Raw genomic sequence first — 19,789 nt, forward strand, 5'->3', positions numbered from 1 at the left:
TGCAGAAAGGCAAAAGTGCTGCTTGTGGTTCCAGAGCCGTATTAAACAGTCAAACGCAGCAAACAATAAACGGACAATAGATACTGTTAAAGGGACCACGTAAATTCAGTTGTGTCTTACAGTCCCCACAGTTGATTGTTTCTGTGAGTCTACATGACTCTGAAAAGGTAATAAGTAACCGCAAGTGATTCAAATAACTCAAGTAAAAGGTTTAGTGTGACGAGTCATCTATGTACACCAAATGACAAGTTTCTGAAAAGGATATTTTAGTTTTCTGGAAGCTTAGAAATTTGAAATCTTTGATGGGGTTAAAGTTTGAAAGCCCTTGATGTTGTCCTTTAAAGCAGCATGAAACAAGAAGAACCAGCCTTTATTGCTTTTAACAGACCGACACTATTGCTCCCACCTTCATGTTGGAAGTGGACAGCACTAATTTGGCCGATATCTGATACTTCAGTGAGCTGGTAAATACAGTATTAGTCCCATAGTCTGAGGAAAAAACTGTGGAGGAACCTCGTCTAGACTAAACAAGCCCCAGAGATCAGAACTGACCCGTCGCAGCCACAATACCAGGTCTTAATTGAGTACTTTTTGATATGTAGAGGTCTGCATGGGAAGAAAACAAACCGAAAAGACTGGAAGCATGAAAAGTGCATCTCAGTGTGAACAAAGACAGGGCTCGGCTTGCTTCCGAAAACAAACAGCGAATACAGCCAGATGGATTTTCCATCGCAGAGCTGTGTTAATGAGAGGAAGCAGGGGAGTGCTTCCCAGGGATTGTATTGTGATACTGAGCACCGTTCCTCCTTTAACGGCTTGATCGAGGGAAACCTCCAAGAGTTTGGCCCTCATTCCTACCTGCCCTCCTTAGTCAGAGGCGGTAATCCCCGTCTGGGATACCTGGAAAACAGTTGCCCAGAATCCGCCCTCAGGCTGCTATATGAAAGGATATCTGATAGTACTGATATACATATGACTCAGAAGACACACTGCCAAACTTAACATTCAGTCGATGCCAACTTCTCTTAAAGTTCTTCCTGTTCTGGCCCACAGATTCGTGGAACTTATTAATAAAAACAACAAGTGCACGGTGCAGTCCAAGGTCAGAGATACGTGAGACCTATTGTTGGTAACAGGTAAACAGCCTGAAGATATCTTAAAGGATGTTTGAAGCCTTTTTTTAGAAAAAAGGTTTTGAGTCTTTCCCTCGTGTTGCATTCACAAGTTTGCATGCTGATTCAATTCATAAGTCAGACACACGTCAATGAGAGGAAGTTGCTGCAGGACTAAGCATGTTGCATGTAGCCAGAAATGTTTGATCTGTGAATGCAACAAGGCAGAGTTCTGTAAGAATATTACAGCACAAATTATTTCTGAGCAGCGGAATGTTAATACATCTGGAGCAAACATAGACAAAGAGCCCACTAATACACACCTGCAAACTTGATTCATATTTGGTCAGCACTGCCTAGTGTGACTGGTTTCATCTGAGCTTGAGGGTTTCCACGAAACTTGGGTGGAGGATGGGTCTCTGCCCAAAATAGACATTATTTACCTTTGGTATGGATCCGGCTAATGGCATGATTCTAGGAATATTTTCTCACTTGCATGGACTTAAGGAAATCTTGTCTATTTGGGTAGCTGGTATCCTCGAGTGAGTATAATGTGAAATGGATCAGAATTAAAAATCGATCATTCTCCCACAGCACAACGGAGGTTATGATCAAATCTGCAGCATTTGTTTTTCCTAGTAGTTGGCTAGATCAGGTGGTCTTAAAATGTTGATGTAAATTTAGAGTGATTCAGGGCTATCAAGTTTCTATGAAAAAGTATTAGGGCTACATGCGAAATTTATCTGTTCTGACTTTAATCTCAGAATTCAGAATTCTGACTTTAATGTCAGAATTCTGACTTTAAAGTCAGAACTAAAAAAATTCACATGTGCAGCATTCAGATTTTTTTTCTCAGCGTTCTGACTTTAATTTTTTTTTTTAGTTCTGAGTTAAATCTCAGAGCTATAAAAAAAATTATGCACGACAGAGACTATGAGATCATGAGATTAGGGAGACTCATCTGCAGATCAAATCTGAAGCATTCTTAGAATGTTGTTGTAAATTTAGAGTGATTCAGGGCTATCAAGTTTCTTTGAAAAAGGATTAGGGCCACACGTGAAATTTATCTGTTCTGAGATTAAAGTCAGAATACTCAGAATAAAGTCAGAATTCTGAGATTAAAGTCAGAATTCTGAGAAAAAAGTCAGGTTTCTGACATTAAAGGCAGAATTCAGAATTCTGAGATTGAAGCTAGAATTCTGAAAAAAAAGTCAGAATTCTGAGCATGTGACTTTTTCAGAAGTCTGACTTTAATGTCAGAATTCTGACTTTAATGTCAGAATTCTGACTTTAATGTCAGAATTCTGACTTTATTCTGAGAATTCTGACTTTAATCTCAGAATTATGATTTTTTTTCTGACTAAATTTTCTTTTAGTTCTGAGTTTAATCTCAGAACTGAGATTTTTTTTTTCTCAGAATTCTGACTTTAATCTCAGAATTCTGAATTCTGACTTTTTTCTCAGAATTCTGAATTCTGACTTTAAAGTCAGAACTAAAATATTCACATGTGCAGAATTCTGATTTTTTTTCTCAGAATTCTGACTTAAATCTCAGAATTCTGAATTCTGACTTTAATGTCAGAATTCTGACTTTATTCTGAGAATTCTGACTTTAATCTCAGAATTATGATTTTTTTTCTCAGAGTTCTGATTTAAATTTTTTTTGAGTTCTGAGTTAAATCTCAGAACTGAGATTTTTTTTCTCAGAATTCTGACTTTAATCTCAGAATTCTGAATTCTGACTTAAATGTCAGAATTCTGACTTCAAAGTCAGAACTAAAAAAATTCACATGTACACATTCTAATTTTTTTCTCAGCCTTCTGACTTCAATTTTTTTTTCAGTTCTGAGTCTCAAATTTATCTGTTCTGACATTAAAGTCAGAATTCTGAGATTGAAGATAGAATTCTGAGAAAAAAGTCAGAATTCTGAGCATGTGAATTTTTCAGAAGTCTGACTTTAATGTCAGAATTCTGACTTTATTCTGAGAATTCTGACTTTATTCTGAGAATTCTGACTTTAATCTCAGAATTATGATTTTTTTCTCAGAGTTCTGACTAATTTTTTTTTTTGTTCTGAGTTAAATCTCAGAACTGAGATTTTTTTTCTCAGAATTCTGACTTTAATCTCAGAATTCTGAATTCTGACTTTAATGTCAGAATTCTGACTTTAATCTCAGAATTCTGAATTCTGACTTTAATGACAGAATTCTGACTTTAATCTCGGAATACTGGCGCTTTTCTCAGAATTCTGACTTAAATCTCGGAATACTGGCGCTTTTCCCAGAATTCTGACTTAAATGTCAGAATTCTGACATTAGGGCCAGATGTGAAAATTTCTCCATAAATTTCATATCAGATCAAGCTTGACTGAAATGTTCATTCAAATTTTACTATTTGACCTGAATTTTGTGAGATGTTCTTTTAGATAAATGCCGATTTTTCTCGTCTTTACAAATTGTTTTATTCTGCATTGCATTCTGGTGTCCTATCAGAAGATTTTTTTTTTTGTGTTAATTATAGGATTCGAGTGTAATCATAAAACAAACAATCATTCAGTCAAATATCTTGTCATTTAATATACAGGTGCTGATAACTGTTTTCCAAAATATATTTCTTATATAAGACATAATGTGCTTATAATGTACTGCTTCCAACCCAATATGTAACTTATAAAATCAATTCAACATGGGAGACACATTACATTTAACCTCTGACAGATTACTTAATAGCCAGTAACAGACAGACAAACTAATCCTAAAACAGAGGTAAATGTCAACAGAGGGAATCAGACACTGATTTTTTATACTGTACACTGTATTATCTCAACATTTTGAGTGTGAATCAAACTGTATATAAAAACAACAACTTCACTTTTGACGTTTAAACTTTCTTCCAGTTGAAAATGTGTCCCTTCACTGTACATAATAATTTCTGTGCATTGTTCGACACTAGAGGACAGACTTGCATTCAAAAGCTGCTGCTCAACTTAAACTGGCAGCAGACAAGCTTTCTGCTTCAGTGTGTCTTCATGAAATAACTGTTGATTGCACGATGTGGTGGATATAGAATAATCAAACCATCAGTGTTTCATCGGGTGATTGGTTCACCAAAATCCTCACTTACGATGTGCAATTGTGTTTGCCACCAGGCACGGAAATAAATGTATGAATAAACGTCTGTTTTGTTCTGTGCTGTTGTTATTTGTGACTCTGAAAAAAAAAAAATGAAAATGATCCAGTTGTCTGCCCAATTGGAAGCCTAACGTGGTTCATACGCAACTTGCAGTTGCAAGTACGATTTGGAAACCTCCAGTGCATAGAAGCTTTGTAATGTCTTTATTTTTCACGCAAATTATGTGTCAGTCTCCCCAACCACCAGTTGTAAAATGCAACAACTTGACAGTGGATCTCAGGAATTATTTCTCTGCTCCAAAGCTGCCAGCTGGTCACAGATTCAGATATGGAGCCACGGACTCACAGGGGTCAGTGTGCAGAATGACCCCTGCTGAGGCTGGCTGACTTTGTTTTGAGAAGCCCACGAGCAGCTCAGACATGAAAAAGCTCTGTGGCTGCTGCACCTTCACTCTGGACAGCGGAGGGGAAGTTCCCTCCTAGCACATAACGTAAACTTGGCTCCAATAAAAGCATCCGTTGGCACCTCGGTGGACAACAGGAAATCTTTGTTTATCCAAAAACATCCCGTTGTTGGCCTCGGGGTGTGTGACCCCTAATGTTGTACGGCGGCAGAGCATGTAGTAGCCGAGGTGGAGCCCCATATTTCAAGCTCTCAGTTTACTGAACAAAGCTGCCATATCCTTAAGATAAACAATCGAGGCATAAAGTACGTATGTATATATACTAGCAGATAGCTTCTGCGTCAGACCCTCTGGACCTCGTCTGTTTGTCAAAGTGCCTTTTGGTATGTATTGTTTAACATAGCTGTAGACTTGGTGTCTGACACTCCCATATTCAGGGGCCACAGCACCTAAAGTCAGATAAAGACCATTGTACAATAACACATCCATTATGAAAGCTGTCATAACCGTGACAGCGTATTTATACTCACAATGACAGAGCTGCTGAATCCGTTCAGTCTACCCAGTCAATGGGTTTTTATTACATTTCCAGCAACAGATCCACTTCATTCACAGTGAGAGTTCAACACATTTACATTTCCAAACACTATATCCTCACATACATATCGACGATATACCAGAGAGTGGGTATATATATGGTTGGGTAAATACATGCTAAACAGCAAAACATCATATTGCATTGCATCTGCTAGCAGTTGTTTCTGCTTTGACGCAGGCAGTGTTGGGCAGGTTACTCAAGAAGTGTACTTTTGACTTATTACTCCATTAAAAAGTAATATTACTTTACTTATTATTTGGTATCAGAAGTCATTTGTTACATTACCCGTCATATTACTATACTACTTATATAACATCTTCTCCTCGATATACCCATCAACAGGCTTCTTCACAACCCTCCACAATAGTATCCTGCTCTGAAATCAAATGCATCAGATGCTTTAGCAAATTACATGTTGTTTTTGTTGTTTTTGTTTTTTTTTTTTGCGGTTAAGCGTTTGGCTGCTCGCGTAAACAACAATGTTCTCTGCATGTCTGACTGGGACAAACTCACTGAGACATACCTCTCTCCCTCATCCTCCAGCCTCCATTCAGCTTTTTTGGCTAGTAGGCCAACTTGACCTTCCCTTACCTGCCGTGCACAAGAAAACCTACCTAAGACAAAAACTAATTGCATTCAGGTGACCCAGTAATGCAGAGTTACATAACAAAATTACAAACTGTAATATAATCGCTGATTTGGAAATTGGAATCCCTTCACTACTCTACTACTGGGGAAAGTGACACATTACTCAGTAACTGCCCAACACTGGATATGGGGGAATAAAAGGCAACAAAAAAAAAACAAAAAACTGAAGAAGTTACATATTGAGGATATTTGCTACCACTTGTTTACTTCTGTGGATGTGTAGATCAACTAAAAATTACTACAAATCATGGTGAGCTATTACGATACACAGTCTGTTTCACATTTCCATTAAAAATGCACATCTGGAGATGGAGAAATGTTCTTAAGTCTGTGAGCGTGTACAGTACGAGGAGTACCTGGAGTCAAGTTTCTTTAAGTGGCTGGTGACAATATTTGGTACAATCAGTTTTTTCTGGTCAAGGTGCATGTACATCTCATCAGTATCTTCACTGTACGTCTGTGAGTGCTCTCCTAACACAAACACCAACGGCTAGCCTTCTCTGTGAAGTTTGTTCATCTCCTCCATTTTCTGGCCCTCGGCGTTATGAGGTGCGTTTCTGGCACTCGTCCGGCGGATTCGCCTCGGACGGTGCTCTGAGAACCAGTTGGAGACGGTCATGGCGAGGCGGAGGAGACCCAGGCTGATGCAGTGCACCTCCGAGGTGATGGGGATGTCGGAAAAGAGGGCGTGGTCCCGGCACATGAGGGCATTGCTGCACTCGAAGTCTTTGACGATGTTGAGGATCTCCTGGCGCTCTGCCTGCCGCATCATCCCCCTTATGTTCAGCAGGGTGGAGACGTGCTTCTTCCTGTGGGGAGGAAGGATACGGGGAGGAAGGGGGGCAGACGGGTGTTAATGGAAATCGGGTCTGTTTGGTGTCGTCAAAGTTCTGTCATGACTCTGAGTAACAGTCAAATCTCTCTGAGTCATATCATCTGTTTCTGGGAAGGACAGAAATTTGATGCCGTTTTCTTAAAATACACACTCATAACAGATTGATATGTCTACCTAAATAACAGTTAATAAATCATTACCAGTGCTTTATAGACGCGTGCATTTCTCACTGTCTAATAAGCCACCAAGTCTAAAGGTGGAAAAAGTTGTTTTTATCAATGGCTTTTAATTACTGCAAGATATTATCAGCGTGTTAACAGTTTCGCCAAAATGAATATGTGGCCATGGCAACGTTCAAAATGAACACTTCTGCCGATAAGACAGGTCGATAAGATGATGCTTTAAATAAGCGCACATAACATGAATCAGTAACAACGTAGTTTTTCTTATTTTTCTTAGTGAATGGGTACATTTTTAATTCAAGTTTTTAAGTGCCCCTTCAAATAGAGTTACAGGGGTAGTGGTTGAAATCTCCTTCTGTGAAATGGAACAACACTTCAAGACCATCATATCATCAGTAGTCGTTAACGGTTTACACGGAACAGACGAGACCGCACATTTCAAATTTGTTGCCTTCAGCTCCCTTTGTGTTTAGTCATCAATTAAAAAAGAACACTGCTTCATTAGCTAGCCACTATAGCCACTTTATAGGCCAACATTAGCAACCAGTGCTCCTACCCTGCCATCAAGTATGCTAAAGACCTTCACCGTTGGACTTTCTAAAGTCAAAATTTCAGGCATCATTTACCATCAAAGTGGGGGAAAGCAACTTTGAAACACATACATGTAATTTACAAATCAACAGTAATAATGTAACTTTAGCTAGCTAGCTGTCTAGATTGTGATTAGACATTAACAAACTAGTAGCGACCGTTTTATGCTTGTTATAAAGGAAAGGAGCATAGTTTATTGAAACAACAGGAAGTTCTCATAACCCTCCCCTGATAGCAACACTGGACCAGACACCTGCATTCGGCCCACGCCACATGGAATGATGGCATTGGCCGGTCCACTCCTGTTTGTGAGATCTGAGCGATTGGGCCTTGGCATTCTCTGCAACGTAGAATTGGCAGGCCTACAATTTTTGTTTTTGGGAAACTCATACTTTCGCAGGACTGACGTGTTTGACCATGTGTAGGCACAGTCACGTGTGCATGAATGGACTCTGCCGGGGGTTAAATGAAGCACCCAGAAAACTCAAGGAAGGCCAGCAGCCTTTGATCTCTTAAAATACCAGCAGGGGATGCCATACAGTAAACAAAAGGGTTGAGTCAAGCAGTCAGTTAGCATGTCTCCAGGTCTCAACTACTATGTTTTGCTCTCCTCTTCCACACCTCTCCCTCTTTGATTCCAAGCGTGGCACCAGTCTGTCTCCTGCAGGGTGGCAGGAACAGGAAGTACTCGGCAGCAGCTTCCTGTCTGCTCCGCAGAGGGTTATGCGTCACACGCGGTCGTCGGTTGCCAACCGTCACCTGAGTCTTAATCTGTTCACAAACAGCCTCGGCGGCGGGGACAGCCCCCTAGGCCTCTCAGCCTCATCCATTCTCAAAACAGAGCCGCAGTCCTCTCCAAAAATAGCAAAGTTAATGTAGATATGTTTCCGTGCCTCTTTTCCTTGTTTTCATCCATTGTGACAAAAAAACAACCAAAAAAAAAAAAAAAAAAACCCATACACAGTCTTACATTTTCCTTGCTTTGGCTAAGAGCCAAAAACAGCACTGTGAATGTGTAGCCGTAAGCATAAAAGAATATAGGACCTTCGGGGTTACAGCACAGAGAAATATCTGTTTTTGTAGACGCTTCCTGGTTGTAATAGAAATGTTCCAACCCTGTTAATTTATTAAAGCCCTCACCGTATATCTGGGAACTCTTTCACCAGGACAGCAACCTCCATCTGGATAGAGGGAGTGTCCTCCAGGAGAATTATGTCAGCTAAGTGACTGATGATGCTGTCCAACCAGGATGAGCTTGATTCCTGAGGTAGAGAGAAGACAAAGATGATAGGAACTGTTTAATTATTGTTTAATTAAGTATTCATTACAATAGCAAACCTTCACTTTTTTTTTTTTTTAAGTTGGCCTTTCTTCGTTCAACTAAATGTTGACCGATCTTATTCAAATGCTTTCTTTTTCTTCATCTCTTTCCTATTTAAAAAAAAGTGTGTTTTTCAGATGAGGCACGGCCAACAGATTAATACCTCTGAGGGCCAGAGGCCAAACATTTAGGTCATTTATTAAGTGAATAACAAACTCCACCCCTGTTTTTCTAGGTCCTGTTTTTCAGTTAAACGCTCAGGAAAAAGAAAGCAGAATTCTTGGCTTGGCATTCACTAAAAATAACGACGTCGTTTTTAGACAGCCATTAAAAACTCACCCCCCCCGCCCCCACCTCCACCCCCGTGTTCCCAGTTTCCACAGACACTTCATCCCGCTCCTCGGCGAAAAAAGGCCATCAAGGCCATCCCAGAGCCACATCAAAGCCAGCCAGCTGACAGGAACAGGAAGTTCCTTCTGAACACAGCGGCTTCCTGTTGTCAGCCGAGGTGACGGACACTTGTTTGAACTCGCGCACAGAAACGGGGCAAATGCCTCGCCGCCAGGCCCAGTTGTTTTACACCCTCTTCCCCCCTCTGGCAAGTGCTAACGTAAGCCCGGTTCATCCATCTCCATCTCACTGACAGCAGCCATTTTTCAGAGCTCACTGTATCAACACTGTCTGAGTTATTCCTGACCTAGGAAGTTTGAGGGTCAGGCTCCATTCAAAGGCACCAGGCGTGCGCCAGCTCTGCTCAGTGTTTTTAAGAATCAGCATTTCGCAATTATTTATAATACTGAGGGTCGCCTGAAAAGCAAGTATTAGTTCTGTTTTGGATGCGCTGGATGTCATTCTCCTTCAAAGGGTCTGAACAGTTCTTTATCACACTAAAGAGCATCATGTTCAGGTTAAATTTGACTGAATGGGTCCTCTTTAATGACAGATATAAGTGCAGACTCACCAGATCCTTAAAGAGTCCTTTAAGCTGTTTAGCCTCATCTTGCAGGCGGAAGGCCATCCTCTTCCTCATCTTGGAGGATGTGCAGATGATCCGTCCCCGCATGATGGCTCGGACGTACTCCACCAGGACCCGCCGGTGTACTTCACCCACCAGCGTCTGTCAGTCATTCATACAATGAGTCACCCATCCACTATATGTATGACCTTCAAGCAAATGCTGTAGAGTACCTTAACACGTTTGATCAAACAAGTGTTACCTGATATGGTGGAGGGTCCATCCTTCTGAACTTCTTGAAGTGTTGTTTGATGCTGGCTTCAATGGCCTCAAAGGCCTCAGTGTTGTTCAGCCATTTTCGCTTTATCAGTTTGTCGAAAAAAGGCTGGAACGACAACAACAGACGACATTTAATCAAATATTGCACTTAAAGGGCAATGCTGAGATTTTTTGCGAACTCTACGTCGCTACATTTCAGAGTAAATCTTGTATTTTTTCACTGCACTACATTTATTTTATGCCTGCAATTACTGGTTATTACTACGATTTTACATGTAAAACACATTATCTTATAAAATATGATGACTTGTGAAGATTAAATTAGTTTAAAGTAGTTCTACTTAGTTTGACCTTGATTATGTAGATCACATAGAGAAAATTGAGACTATAAAGGTGAAATTATACATGCACGACTGTCATCAGTTTCTTTTACAACTTTCTGGAATAACTTAACCACCGCCCTTACTTAGTAAAGAACTGAATATTTATGTCACCGCCACACAGCTGACATGCTCCACGGATGTGAAACCGAAACTTACGTGGATAACTTTGTGCTTCAAGACAGTCCATTTCATGGAATTATCCGATGACTCATCTTTTTTTTTTTTTTTAGACAACTTGTTTAAAAGTATGGCTCAACAAATTCTGTTTCCGCAGTGAACCCTTCCGTGGAAATGTAACCTATCCTTCCGCGTTTGATTGTTCTTTTAGAATTTTGATCCAAAAGGGAAAAAAAACAAAAAAAAAACAGGAAGGGACGTTCTGAGGTGATGGAAAAGTCCATTCTCGTCATTTACAGTCACACAGTCAAAAATTCAATTAATCATGTATCCTGCACATTGTGGGATTTTTTTGGTAAGGGAAACAACATTCAGGATTGATCCGAGATAGGACCTGCTCTTGACTTACTCACCCGGATGTGCTCAAACAGTCTGTCAGTCAGCACCCTCACCGACTGGTTGATGATCCTGTCCAGTGAGGAGTTGGCTCTCTGTGCCGACTCCTCGCTGCCCTGTGGGTCACACTGCCTGCAGCGCTCCACCAAGGACCTAAAAGGATACACAGGTGCTCAACTTCCAGCCAATCACCAAATACTTTTTTTTTTTTCTTTTAAATTGCAAACTGAAAATGTTCAGTTGAATAATGAATCGTTTATCTACCTGAGAGGAGGGCAGCAGTTGACCAGAGCTATGGTCCTGGAAACATATCCATCCCCTCGGTCTCCAAATTCTGCCTGAGTGTCATGAAACATCTCTACCTTTCTCTGGAAACTGGTGACATAAAAGTTTTATGAGAACCTACAGACTGTACAGACTGTGTGTCAAATGAACAATCCTGTACTGTCCTGCAGCTTGGCCAACAAATGTGCTCTATATTCAAGACATCCTTAAATAGATTAAGAAAAAACAAACAACTGGTGTTCTGCCTCTCCCTCTCTGATAGCATATACTCACTTGTAGAGAAAGTCAGCCAGTCCGATCAGACTACAGCGTGCCACTCTCGCCCCAAGAAACTGGTTCACAGATGTGGATCTGTCCAAGTCCACCTTCAGCCTCTGAAAATGTGAAAGACATGACCGATTAGACAGCTGTATGTTAGACTACAAAGACACATACTCAAATAACATTGTGTATGACAAAACTGGTCGGTCGTCTCTGGCACTGAAATGTGATAAACATCTTTCCTTTAATAAATCCAATTGAATCCAATGTAATTCACCAGCTATACTGGATTGGACCACATGATGCTTTCAAGCTCATTCTACTAACTGTCTCATGCTTCAAGTCCCACGGGTTTATTATGAACTTGAGTTTTTGTGTACCGAGCACATGGTGGTATCTACAAAACATTACTGAGATGGACACTCTCAGTGGTACTCCTGAGCAATTCAAGACGATGATCTCAACCACTTTAACTCAGTGTTGAGTTTTGTTTTTACTGAGTATTGTTCTTTGCAATGCATACTGTTGTCTCTTGATTTGTCTCTTTATCGCAGTATCAATGCAAATAAGGGAAACCTCAATGATGTTCCAGACTTTAAGAAAAGTTTGAATTGAACTGGATGATTTAAAAAAGTTGGTTTTCACAGTGAAAATGACATGTGACAGTGTACCTGGATGACTGAGCGTGCCAAGTGGGACTGATACTCTTCTATGTGCAGAGTCTGGGCCCATCGCCTCTCTTCTTCATCCAGAACCTGAATCAGCTCCGTTGTCACATTCTCCTGAAAATCGCAACATATAATTAAAAAGTGTCAACCATCCAGACACTGCAAAAACAGCCGTGCAAAAGTAAGATTTCTTACCCTGACGATACTGATGCAGTCTTGCTCCAGTCTGTCCACAGTGTCTTGAGGCAGAATGGGTTCCAGTGAATTATAGCTGATTGGTGTGGTGGTGCCAATGGTTCCAAGGACATCCCTAATAAAAACATTTAAAAATTACAAATCATTATTGAAGAAGTTAAACTGTCAGTTTTGTTATGCAAGAGAGCCTGGTCGGCTGTCAAATAAGAAACCCTACCTGTTGTAGATGTTGTAGAACCAGTCAAGCAGTGAGTAGACGTCAGTGACCTGCAGCGGGCCGCTGGTGATGGTTCGAAGGCGTTTGGCCACCCCTCGATGGTAACTTTCCACGTACACCTGGAAGGCAGCGAATTCCTCTGGGTAAATGGACACAGCGTTCCTCCTCGCAGCATCCAGGTCATCCACCATCCGGTTCCTCAGGCGCTCAAGGTAAGAGGCCAGCTGGCCTGCCTGGGTGTCGACCTGATGTGGCAGGCTCCAGTCTGCAGCCTCCGCCACTGCCTGCCTCCACTTCGTCTTCAGTCGCCGGGGACGGTGGCTTGGCTGACTCTGAGGGTTCTCTCGCTCTAGCTTGGTGTGCTCTCTCTGGGCCCAGACAGCATCAGCATGCTCCTCCTGTTGGATCACCAGCACCACCAGTCCAAGGTTGGGACCAGCGCTTGGCTGGCGGAGGGACTCCCGCACCACGTCCCACATCTCCTTCTGCAGGGCCTCATACAGCAGCTCCACGTCCTTCGCCTTCCGCCTGCTCGAGTCCAGGGTTGCATTGGAGCTGAGGGCTTCATCTAAGGATGAGCACGATAAGGGGATCACGGAGGGAGGGGGGCTGGGGCAGAGGGTGGGAGTGTGGATGGGACTAGTTGTAGTCGGCAGGAGGGACAGCAGCTCACACTCTCGCTCCAGTTCCTGAATGTGTGTGTCGGCCAGGAGAAGGTCCCTGTTGTTGACCAGCTGTAGGATCTCCAGTACTGTGGAGAGCAAGGACAGAAAAAACATATGTTAATTTCACAGAGCAAATAGTTGACCAACCAAATAGTGAAAGGGTTTTCTGTCTTCATGGTTATTGAGTAGCTGTGCGTGTGCCTGGCTGACAAACTGGGTTATTTGTTGCTCTTTCTGCACACTCTTCTATTCCTAGCAAGGTTCCCTGTGGAGTCTGTGAACAGTAGCTTGGGAGAACTTCTATCTGGAGGAACCTAGGGGTTGGAGGAAGTGCAGTCATTTCCTGATTTCACAGTCTGGTGGTGATTGAACCCAGTGACTCAGGGATCTGGGGACCTCTCAGCTTCATCAGAGAGTTGTCTAGGATCGGGAGGAAGTACTGCTGAAGCTTGACCAGGAAGAGTAAAGTTCTCGAACTTAATGGAATGTCTTTGCACGAGAGTGTAGTTCATGCACCTGATGTTTCCCTGATTATTACCTGAGAGGGGCTCTCTGGTTTTCACCACTGGCTCCTCCTCCACTGATTCCTCCTCAGTCTCTTGGGATGCCTTGTCTGACATGGATTCCCTCTTCAGCTTGCCCAGACTGACCATCCTGAGGAAGGAGGGCCGCCTGGAAGCCTCCGCCTCGCTGTCCGTGCACAGGTTTCCGCAGGGCAGGCTCTCTCTGCGCTCCTCCTTGCGTCGACCTGTGAAGCTGCAGAGCGCCCACAGCAGCAACAGAGAACATGAATGCCACAGGACTGAACAAGATACGCTATCAGACCGCATGATTTGCACGAAGCAGCACAATAGGAATGACAATTACGAGACTCTGGCTTTGTATTGTTCTGTACTGTACGGCTCAGTAGCAGCTATGTTTGGAATGCCACATATTCACACATCTGTTAAGCTGCTGCAAGCACGACTGTCTCGGTTAAAAATAGTCCCATTCAGTGCGCACAGCAAGTACACAACATGTCAGTGACAAACAAAAGAGGCTTCCGTAGATCAACAAATTGCTATAGCTTATTACATAACTCGTCAGGAAATAAGCGCACTATATGCTATTCTATTAGTGACCAGAGACGTAACAGCTTCTCCTCCGGAACTCTAATTTGTCGCACGCTCAGACTTCAGCTGTTCACAAAGGCCTTGACTCACTTATTTGGGTAACAGTCTTTCTGTGATAGTTGCACTGCCGTAGTGTTTGGCATCGTTTTCATGTTATTTCTGTTGATATTATGGGATGTTATTTGCTGCTTATTTCTTTAGATATTCTTTTGCAGTTGATTCCTGAACATGTGCTTTAGTAAGAGTTGGGAAGATTTATCTTTTATCTTACAAGCTTTTTTACAATTTTTTTTATTCTATTTTATTTTATTTTTACTTCATCTGATGGCTAGATGGATTGTGGTAGAGCTCCTGAAAAAGGCTTTCCACCATTATGGTTATATTAAAAATCTGACAAAATCTTTTCCTATCCTTGAGTTTAAACAGCACTCTTCTTTGATACTTCATATCAGAAATCCAAATTCTTCACAGTGCAGCGGGAATAAAATCTTAAGATCGGAACTCCCCCCACCCCTCCTCACCGGAGCAGGGTCATAATTCCTTCGGAGCCTCGGCGCAGTCCTTTCCTTTTCTCCCTCTCTGGCGGGAGAGTATTTGAGTCTCCAGGACTGTAGTGAGGAGTGTTGTTCCCCCAAACATTGCGTCCTGATATGCGCAGCCCTTTCCCCAGTTTTCCAAGGGTTTTGAGGGGCGACACCCCACAGATCCGCTCCAGGGTCCCCCTGAGGGGCCTCCCTTTAGGATTCCCTGCTCCATGTCTTTCTGCGTTCACCTCGTTTTCCTCCTCTTCACCATCACGGGAGGACCTGAGCTGGAGGTTACCCCTGACCTCCCCCATGATGAGGCCCATGTCGCCCCCCTTTCTCTCATCCTCATCCAGGTCCACATCCTCAAATGGGTTAAGGTTCTTGTTCAGCTCTTTCAGGTCGTTCAGCTCCTTGAGATCATTGAGATGATTCAAGTCCCTGAGGTCCAAGTCCAGGGACCGGGGCAGGATCAGTTCACCGTTCACTCTGGGGAACTCATGGCAGCTCTTGGACCTTCCCGGAAGCTTCTTCAGAATGGGCATGGTTACACTTGCAATTCTAACAAACTGCAAAACAAGAGCAATGTTAGCTTTAGTCAGAATGTTGAACCAAGCAGCAAATATATGACCATCTGATTATCAAATCAACTCCAGAATGAATTACTTTATTTGGCTACACTTACTTGAATTCTATTCTTACTTTGTACTTTAAAAATTAAACACAACCCATGAGACACTAACATAACACTGACACACAGTGAGAATTTATAACTGATCTGATGTGGGAAACAGTTTTTCTGCCGTCACACAAGCCGTCAGAGCATTTATACAACGGGAATAAAAAACATCCTTTCACATGCTGCTTACGCAGTGCACCTCACTACAGAAGCAGGAAATATGTTCTCAAAATATTGCTGCAGTTACACGTGCTGAACTACTCTTATATAAATATTTTACAATTGAGAAACAAAAAGTTGATCTGCAGCTTGTTAAGAAAAAACAAGATAAGCAGGTGAATTATATAAGGCGATATCCTGCAAATTTGGGGAGTCTGTCAAAAAACATATATCTTTTCTTACTGATCCCAAATTTAAGAGCAGTTTTTAAGATTTTGATCTAGCATCTGAGTTGTTTTCTTTCTTCCTTTTTTCTTTTCTTTTTTTGTGTTGTCATCTTCCAATTCTGTCCTAAAACAACTCTCGTGTCCATATGGACGTTAAAGACATTTTTGGGGGGGCTGTAAGCTCCAACAAAATCTACTTTTATTTATTGCTCTGTGCCAAAAAATCTGAGTTCCTCAGTTAACCAAAGCTAACATGAGAATACAAGCAGTCTGAGTTAGCCAAACCAAGCCGACTGTTTACTATGAAACTTTGTGCCATTATCCTCTGCAGTTCAGTGAGGAAACTCTGTCCAGGGAAAGACAAAAAGGAAATTTCACTAGAATGACTGCAACCGTGGCTGACAGCTGACTGAGACTGCTGAAGTCCATAAACACCAATTGTAACGTAGAATGCGCATTTTCATTGTTACTGCAAAAGTGATCATTTCACAGTGAGTGTTGGCAGGAGGAATAGTTACGGACATCAATTAATGTTTCAATGTACTTATGAGCATGTGAATATTATTTTGAGATAGACTTGAAAATGTGAACCTTTCCTTATCCTTAACTTTTCAAATATATATTTGTGATCTTTAACACAGCATTAAAGCAAAGAAAACTATTTTTAAAACATCTGTATATCATACATCATTATTTCTACTATATTTCAAAACATTTTTACAATTTCTCCATGCATTTGCTTTGAAACAATCTGAACCATGATGTAATTTAAGGTCACTGAAACTTAATCATGTAATGTTAAGTGTCTACAAAAGTACATATTTAGACTGTATTTACTTTAGTTCCTTAAGTTCAACACATCTGTGGGCATCTTGAAAATAAAATTAATAAACAGAGTTATTTCTAAAACAAATTGATTGCCACCTTCCGGATATTAATTATCGAAATTCCAGGGCTGTATTCTTTACTCAGCACCGTACTCACACATGCACACCTGGAAGCTTACAATCCTCAACTGCTGCCCAGCTTCAGTCCAGACAGTGGAGATTACTGTCTGTTTTTAGTGGATTCAAAATAATGACTCGTAAAAAGCTGGCCTCTATATTGGAAACAATTAATTTCTTGCATGTGTCCACCATATGGAAAAATGAAAGAAATCACCAATTCATACAGTCAGAGTGTTTTTCATTTAAAAAAATGATCTCTTTTGTAAGAACTCTACTGTAATTCAGACTTCTAAATTTTATAGACAGTGTCCATGAATTTCTGGTTTTCGTTTGTTTGGTTGTAGTTCAACGTCCTGCTTATTTATGGTCTCCTTGTTAATACTCAAGAAGAGCGAAGTAGACACTAGCAGTGTTGCATTATAGTTGATAAAAATGATTAAACAAGAAATGTAACCATGGCTGTCTCACATTATGTAGTGCTACATAATAAGCAACTGAAGAAGATATATACTCTGTTATGCTCTCCAGTCTTTTCTCAGCTTTTACGCAGTTGGTTTTTGTTGCCTGCATGTGTAAATTCTTAGTGTATCTGTACTGTTCATCAGGTATCTCAGAAGAGTGAATGGTAGGATAACATCTGCAAAACGCTGTAAGGTAGTTATCAAACAGTACAGGGAACAATAGGTGATATGAAGAGAGCAGACATCATTAAGAGGCCTTTATACAATAGGTCAAAGAATTCCTAATTAGGCTCACATAGAATCTTATGACCTAAAGTCAAACCAGGATGGAGAGAATCTACTTAAAATGTGACTTTTCTCACGTTAACTCTACAATGAATAGCGAGCAACACAAACACATTTTCAATTTCTGGTGACAGTAAACCTATTTCACAAACACAAAAAGACTCCAATTTGTGCAGAGGTCAAAAGACAGCTGGAAAATGTGTCATTTGCAGAGAAACAATCATTTGAACGTGTTATCTTAATCTTCAATGGATGCATGAATGAGCAAAACAGTTCTTTCTATGGACCCCCCCAAAAAAATTAAAGCACCAGATTCCAAACTCCAACACTGTGAACGGGAGAACGGGACTTACCTGGTGAGAATGCCTTGCAGTGTTTCAGTATGTCATCCTGGAGTGTGCTGGCTGTGCGGGCTGCCAGGCTGTGGAGTGTGTGCATGTGTGTGTGACTGATGAGTGTGAGAGCGTGTCCAAGAGTACTCGGTGACTCAAGAGAGCAATGTGGCTGCCTGTGGTTTCCTGACGGGCTCTATTGTGGTGGAAGGTGATATGTTTTCCTGAGGAAAGGCCCGTCCCGTCCTTTCTCCCCCTCCTACGCCACAGACCCTCCACCCCCACACCCGCACCCTGGGGACCCTTCTAATTACACTAATTGCATTAACTGTACAGTGAAGGAGGACAGAGTGGGACAGAGCATTGCCCTGCAGTGGCTTTTTTTTTTTTTTTTTTTTTACTGTTTTTATTCCAATCTGGACAACCCGTCTGTGTATTTGCATGTGTGTGCGTGTGCATCGTGCTCTGACTGAGGTCTGTTGGAAGTACAAAACGAACTATGAGGATGATTCAGTGTCTGTGGCCTTGAGTCCGAAATTCCATTCCTACACCATCAGCAGAGTATCTTTCCTCTGCGGAAGACTTTAAGTGGACTGACCTGAGCAAAGATGACAATCAACACTGGTGCTGCTGCTATATTGTGTTTGCTTTACAGCACAGCTCCAAGGTTACTGTGGCCGTGGCAGGACTCGAGTGTCACATAAAGAACAGAGCAGCAAGACGAGCCAGCTGAGGGATATATGAGTGTGGGCAAATGGCTCTGTGTTGTATTGTGAAAATTGAAGAAAAAAACAAACAAACAAGCAAACAGGTCAGCAAGGGAAGAATCACTGTTTGAACATTACTGTCCTCACTGCAGCTCCCTCCTGCCACCCAGTGTACAGTCTGGTGTAGGACAAGAAGTCACGTCCCACTATAGTGCACCTGGCTGCTCAGGCATGACCACAATAGAGTGAATGGACTTGAACCAGTTAGTCCCTTATCTCACTTTACCAGTCCATCTCATCATGTGTTGGGTGTCTTATTCAACCACTGGGCTTCTGTGAATTCTCACTCATCCCCCTTAAAGGGAAAGTTGACAATTGACAATTCAGTAATATCTTACTCGCAAAAGTTTTCGTAGTTCACAAAACCTTTCTCAAGCTTCACTGCAAAACAGCATTGCAGCATTCTCTTAAACAACTGAAGTAGATGGGGACTTGGATCCATATAGCAGGTCCTGCGTAGTCCAGGTGTCCAAAAGCATCCAGATCATAAATTGATGGCCAACATGACCTTTAATGGTATGTTGAAGAGTCACACTTGGAAACTGTGAAAAGAAGTGATAGCCACCTTTAGACAAAGTAAGTGTAAATCCTATTTTTAGAAGAATTTATTGACTTTTAAGTCAAAGTTTAGGACCATTCTATCACCTCTGGGTTCCTCTGTGGTGAGGAGGGTGAAGTGTGGGGTGTGGGTGTTTGGCAGCAGGGTCAGGTGGTATTTGTTTTTGTTTGTTTTTTTTACAACAAATTTGTATTTTACTTTGTATTTGTATTTTGGTGTATGCACTCTATATATGCCAGTTGTGTGAATATACTGATTTGTGTTCATGTGTCATTCCTGCAAAATTTGGTAACAAAATTTGAAGTAAATCCTCAGTTTAAAGAGTAAGACCTACACATATTCTGGCTGTATACACCATTTTTGCCCGCTGCTGATCCCCAGACTCGTAATCTGTGCCAGAGCACCTGTAAATCACCTCCATACTGCATCCTCTGTCTTCAAACTGGCATCCGTCTGTGTGCAGCTGTGCTAAGCCCACGTTCACTGGGAGGTG

The 19,789-nt window shown here is 41.6% G+C and overlaps 1 protein-coding gene across 1 annotated transcript; it reads right to left on the reverse strand.

Annotated features, from left to right (window-relative positions):
- Window positions 1-5,196: 5,196 nt before the first annotated feature.
- On the reverse strand, window positions 5,197-18,163 carry exoc3l2a (exocyst complex component 3-like 2a). The gene is made up of 13 exons (XM_037120446.1): window positions 17,992-18,163; window positions 14,878-15,449; window positions 13,783-14,000; window positions 12,580-13,330; window positions 12,363-12,477; window positions 12,171-12,281; window positions 11,512-11,612; window positions 11,218-11,328; window positions 10,971-11,106; window positions 10,041-10,163; window positions 9,785-9,940; window positions 8,643-8,764; window positions 5,197-6,703 (listed from the first exon to the last, which is right to left on the reverse strand). The coding sequence occupies exons 2-13, from the start codon at window positions 15,423-15,425 to the stop codon at window positions 6,385-6,387; spliced, it is 2,811 nt and encodes a 936-aa protein (XP_036976341.1). The 5' UTR covers window positions 15,426-15,449; window positions 17,992-18,163; the 3' UTR covers window positions 5,197-6,384.
- Window positions 18,164-19,789: the final 1,626 nt, after the last annotated feature.

Source organism: Acanthopagrus latus, chromosome 13, assembly GCF_904848185.1.
Source record: "Acanthopagrus latus isolate v.2019 chromosome 13, fAcaLat1.1, whole genome shotgun sequence".
In the NCBI taxonomy this organism is placed as follows: Eukaryota; Metazoa; Chordata; class Actinopteri; order Spariformes; family Sparidae; genus Acanthopagrus; species Acanthopagrus latus.

Bases quoted from the DNA above. Each gene is read 5' to 3' on its own strand.
- exoc3l2a (XM_037120446.1), bottom strand. From the start codon at position 15,425: ATGCCCATTCTGAAGAAGCTTCCGGGAAGGTCCAAGAGCTGCCATGAG. The intron at 11,613-12,170 runs GTACACTGTCAC...TCACATTTTCAG, and splicing joins TGGCACGCTCAGTCATCCAG to AGGCTGAAGGTGGACTTGGA. The intron at 8,765-9,784 runs GTGAGTCTGCAC...TCTCTACCTCAG, and splicing joins AAGGACTCTTTAAGGATCTG to GAATCAAGCTCATCCTGGTT.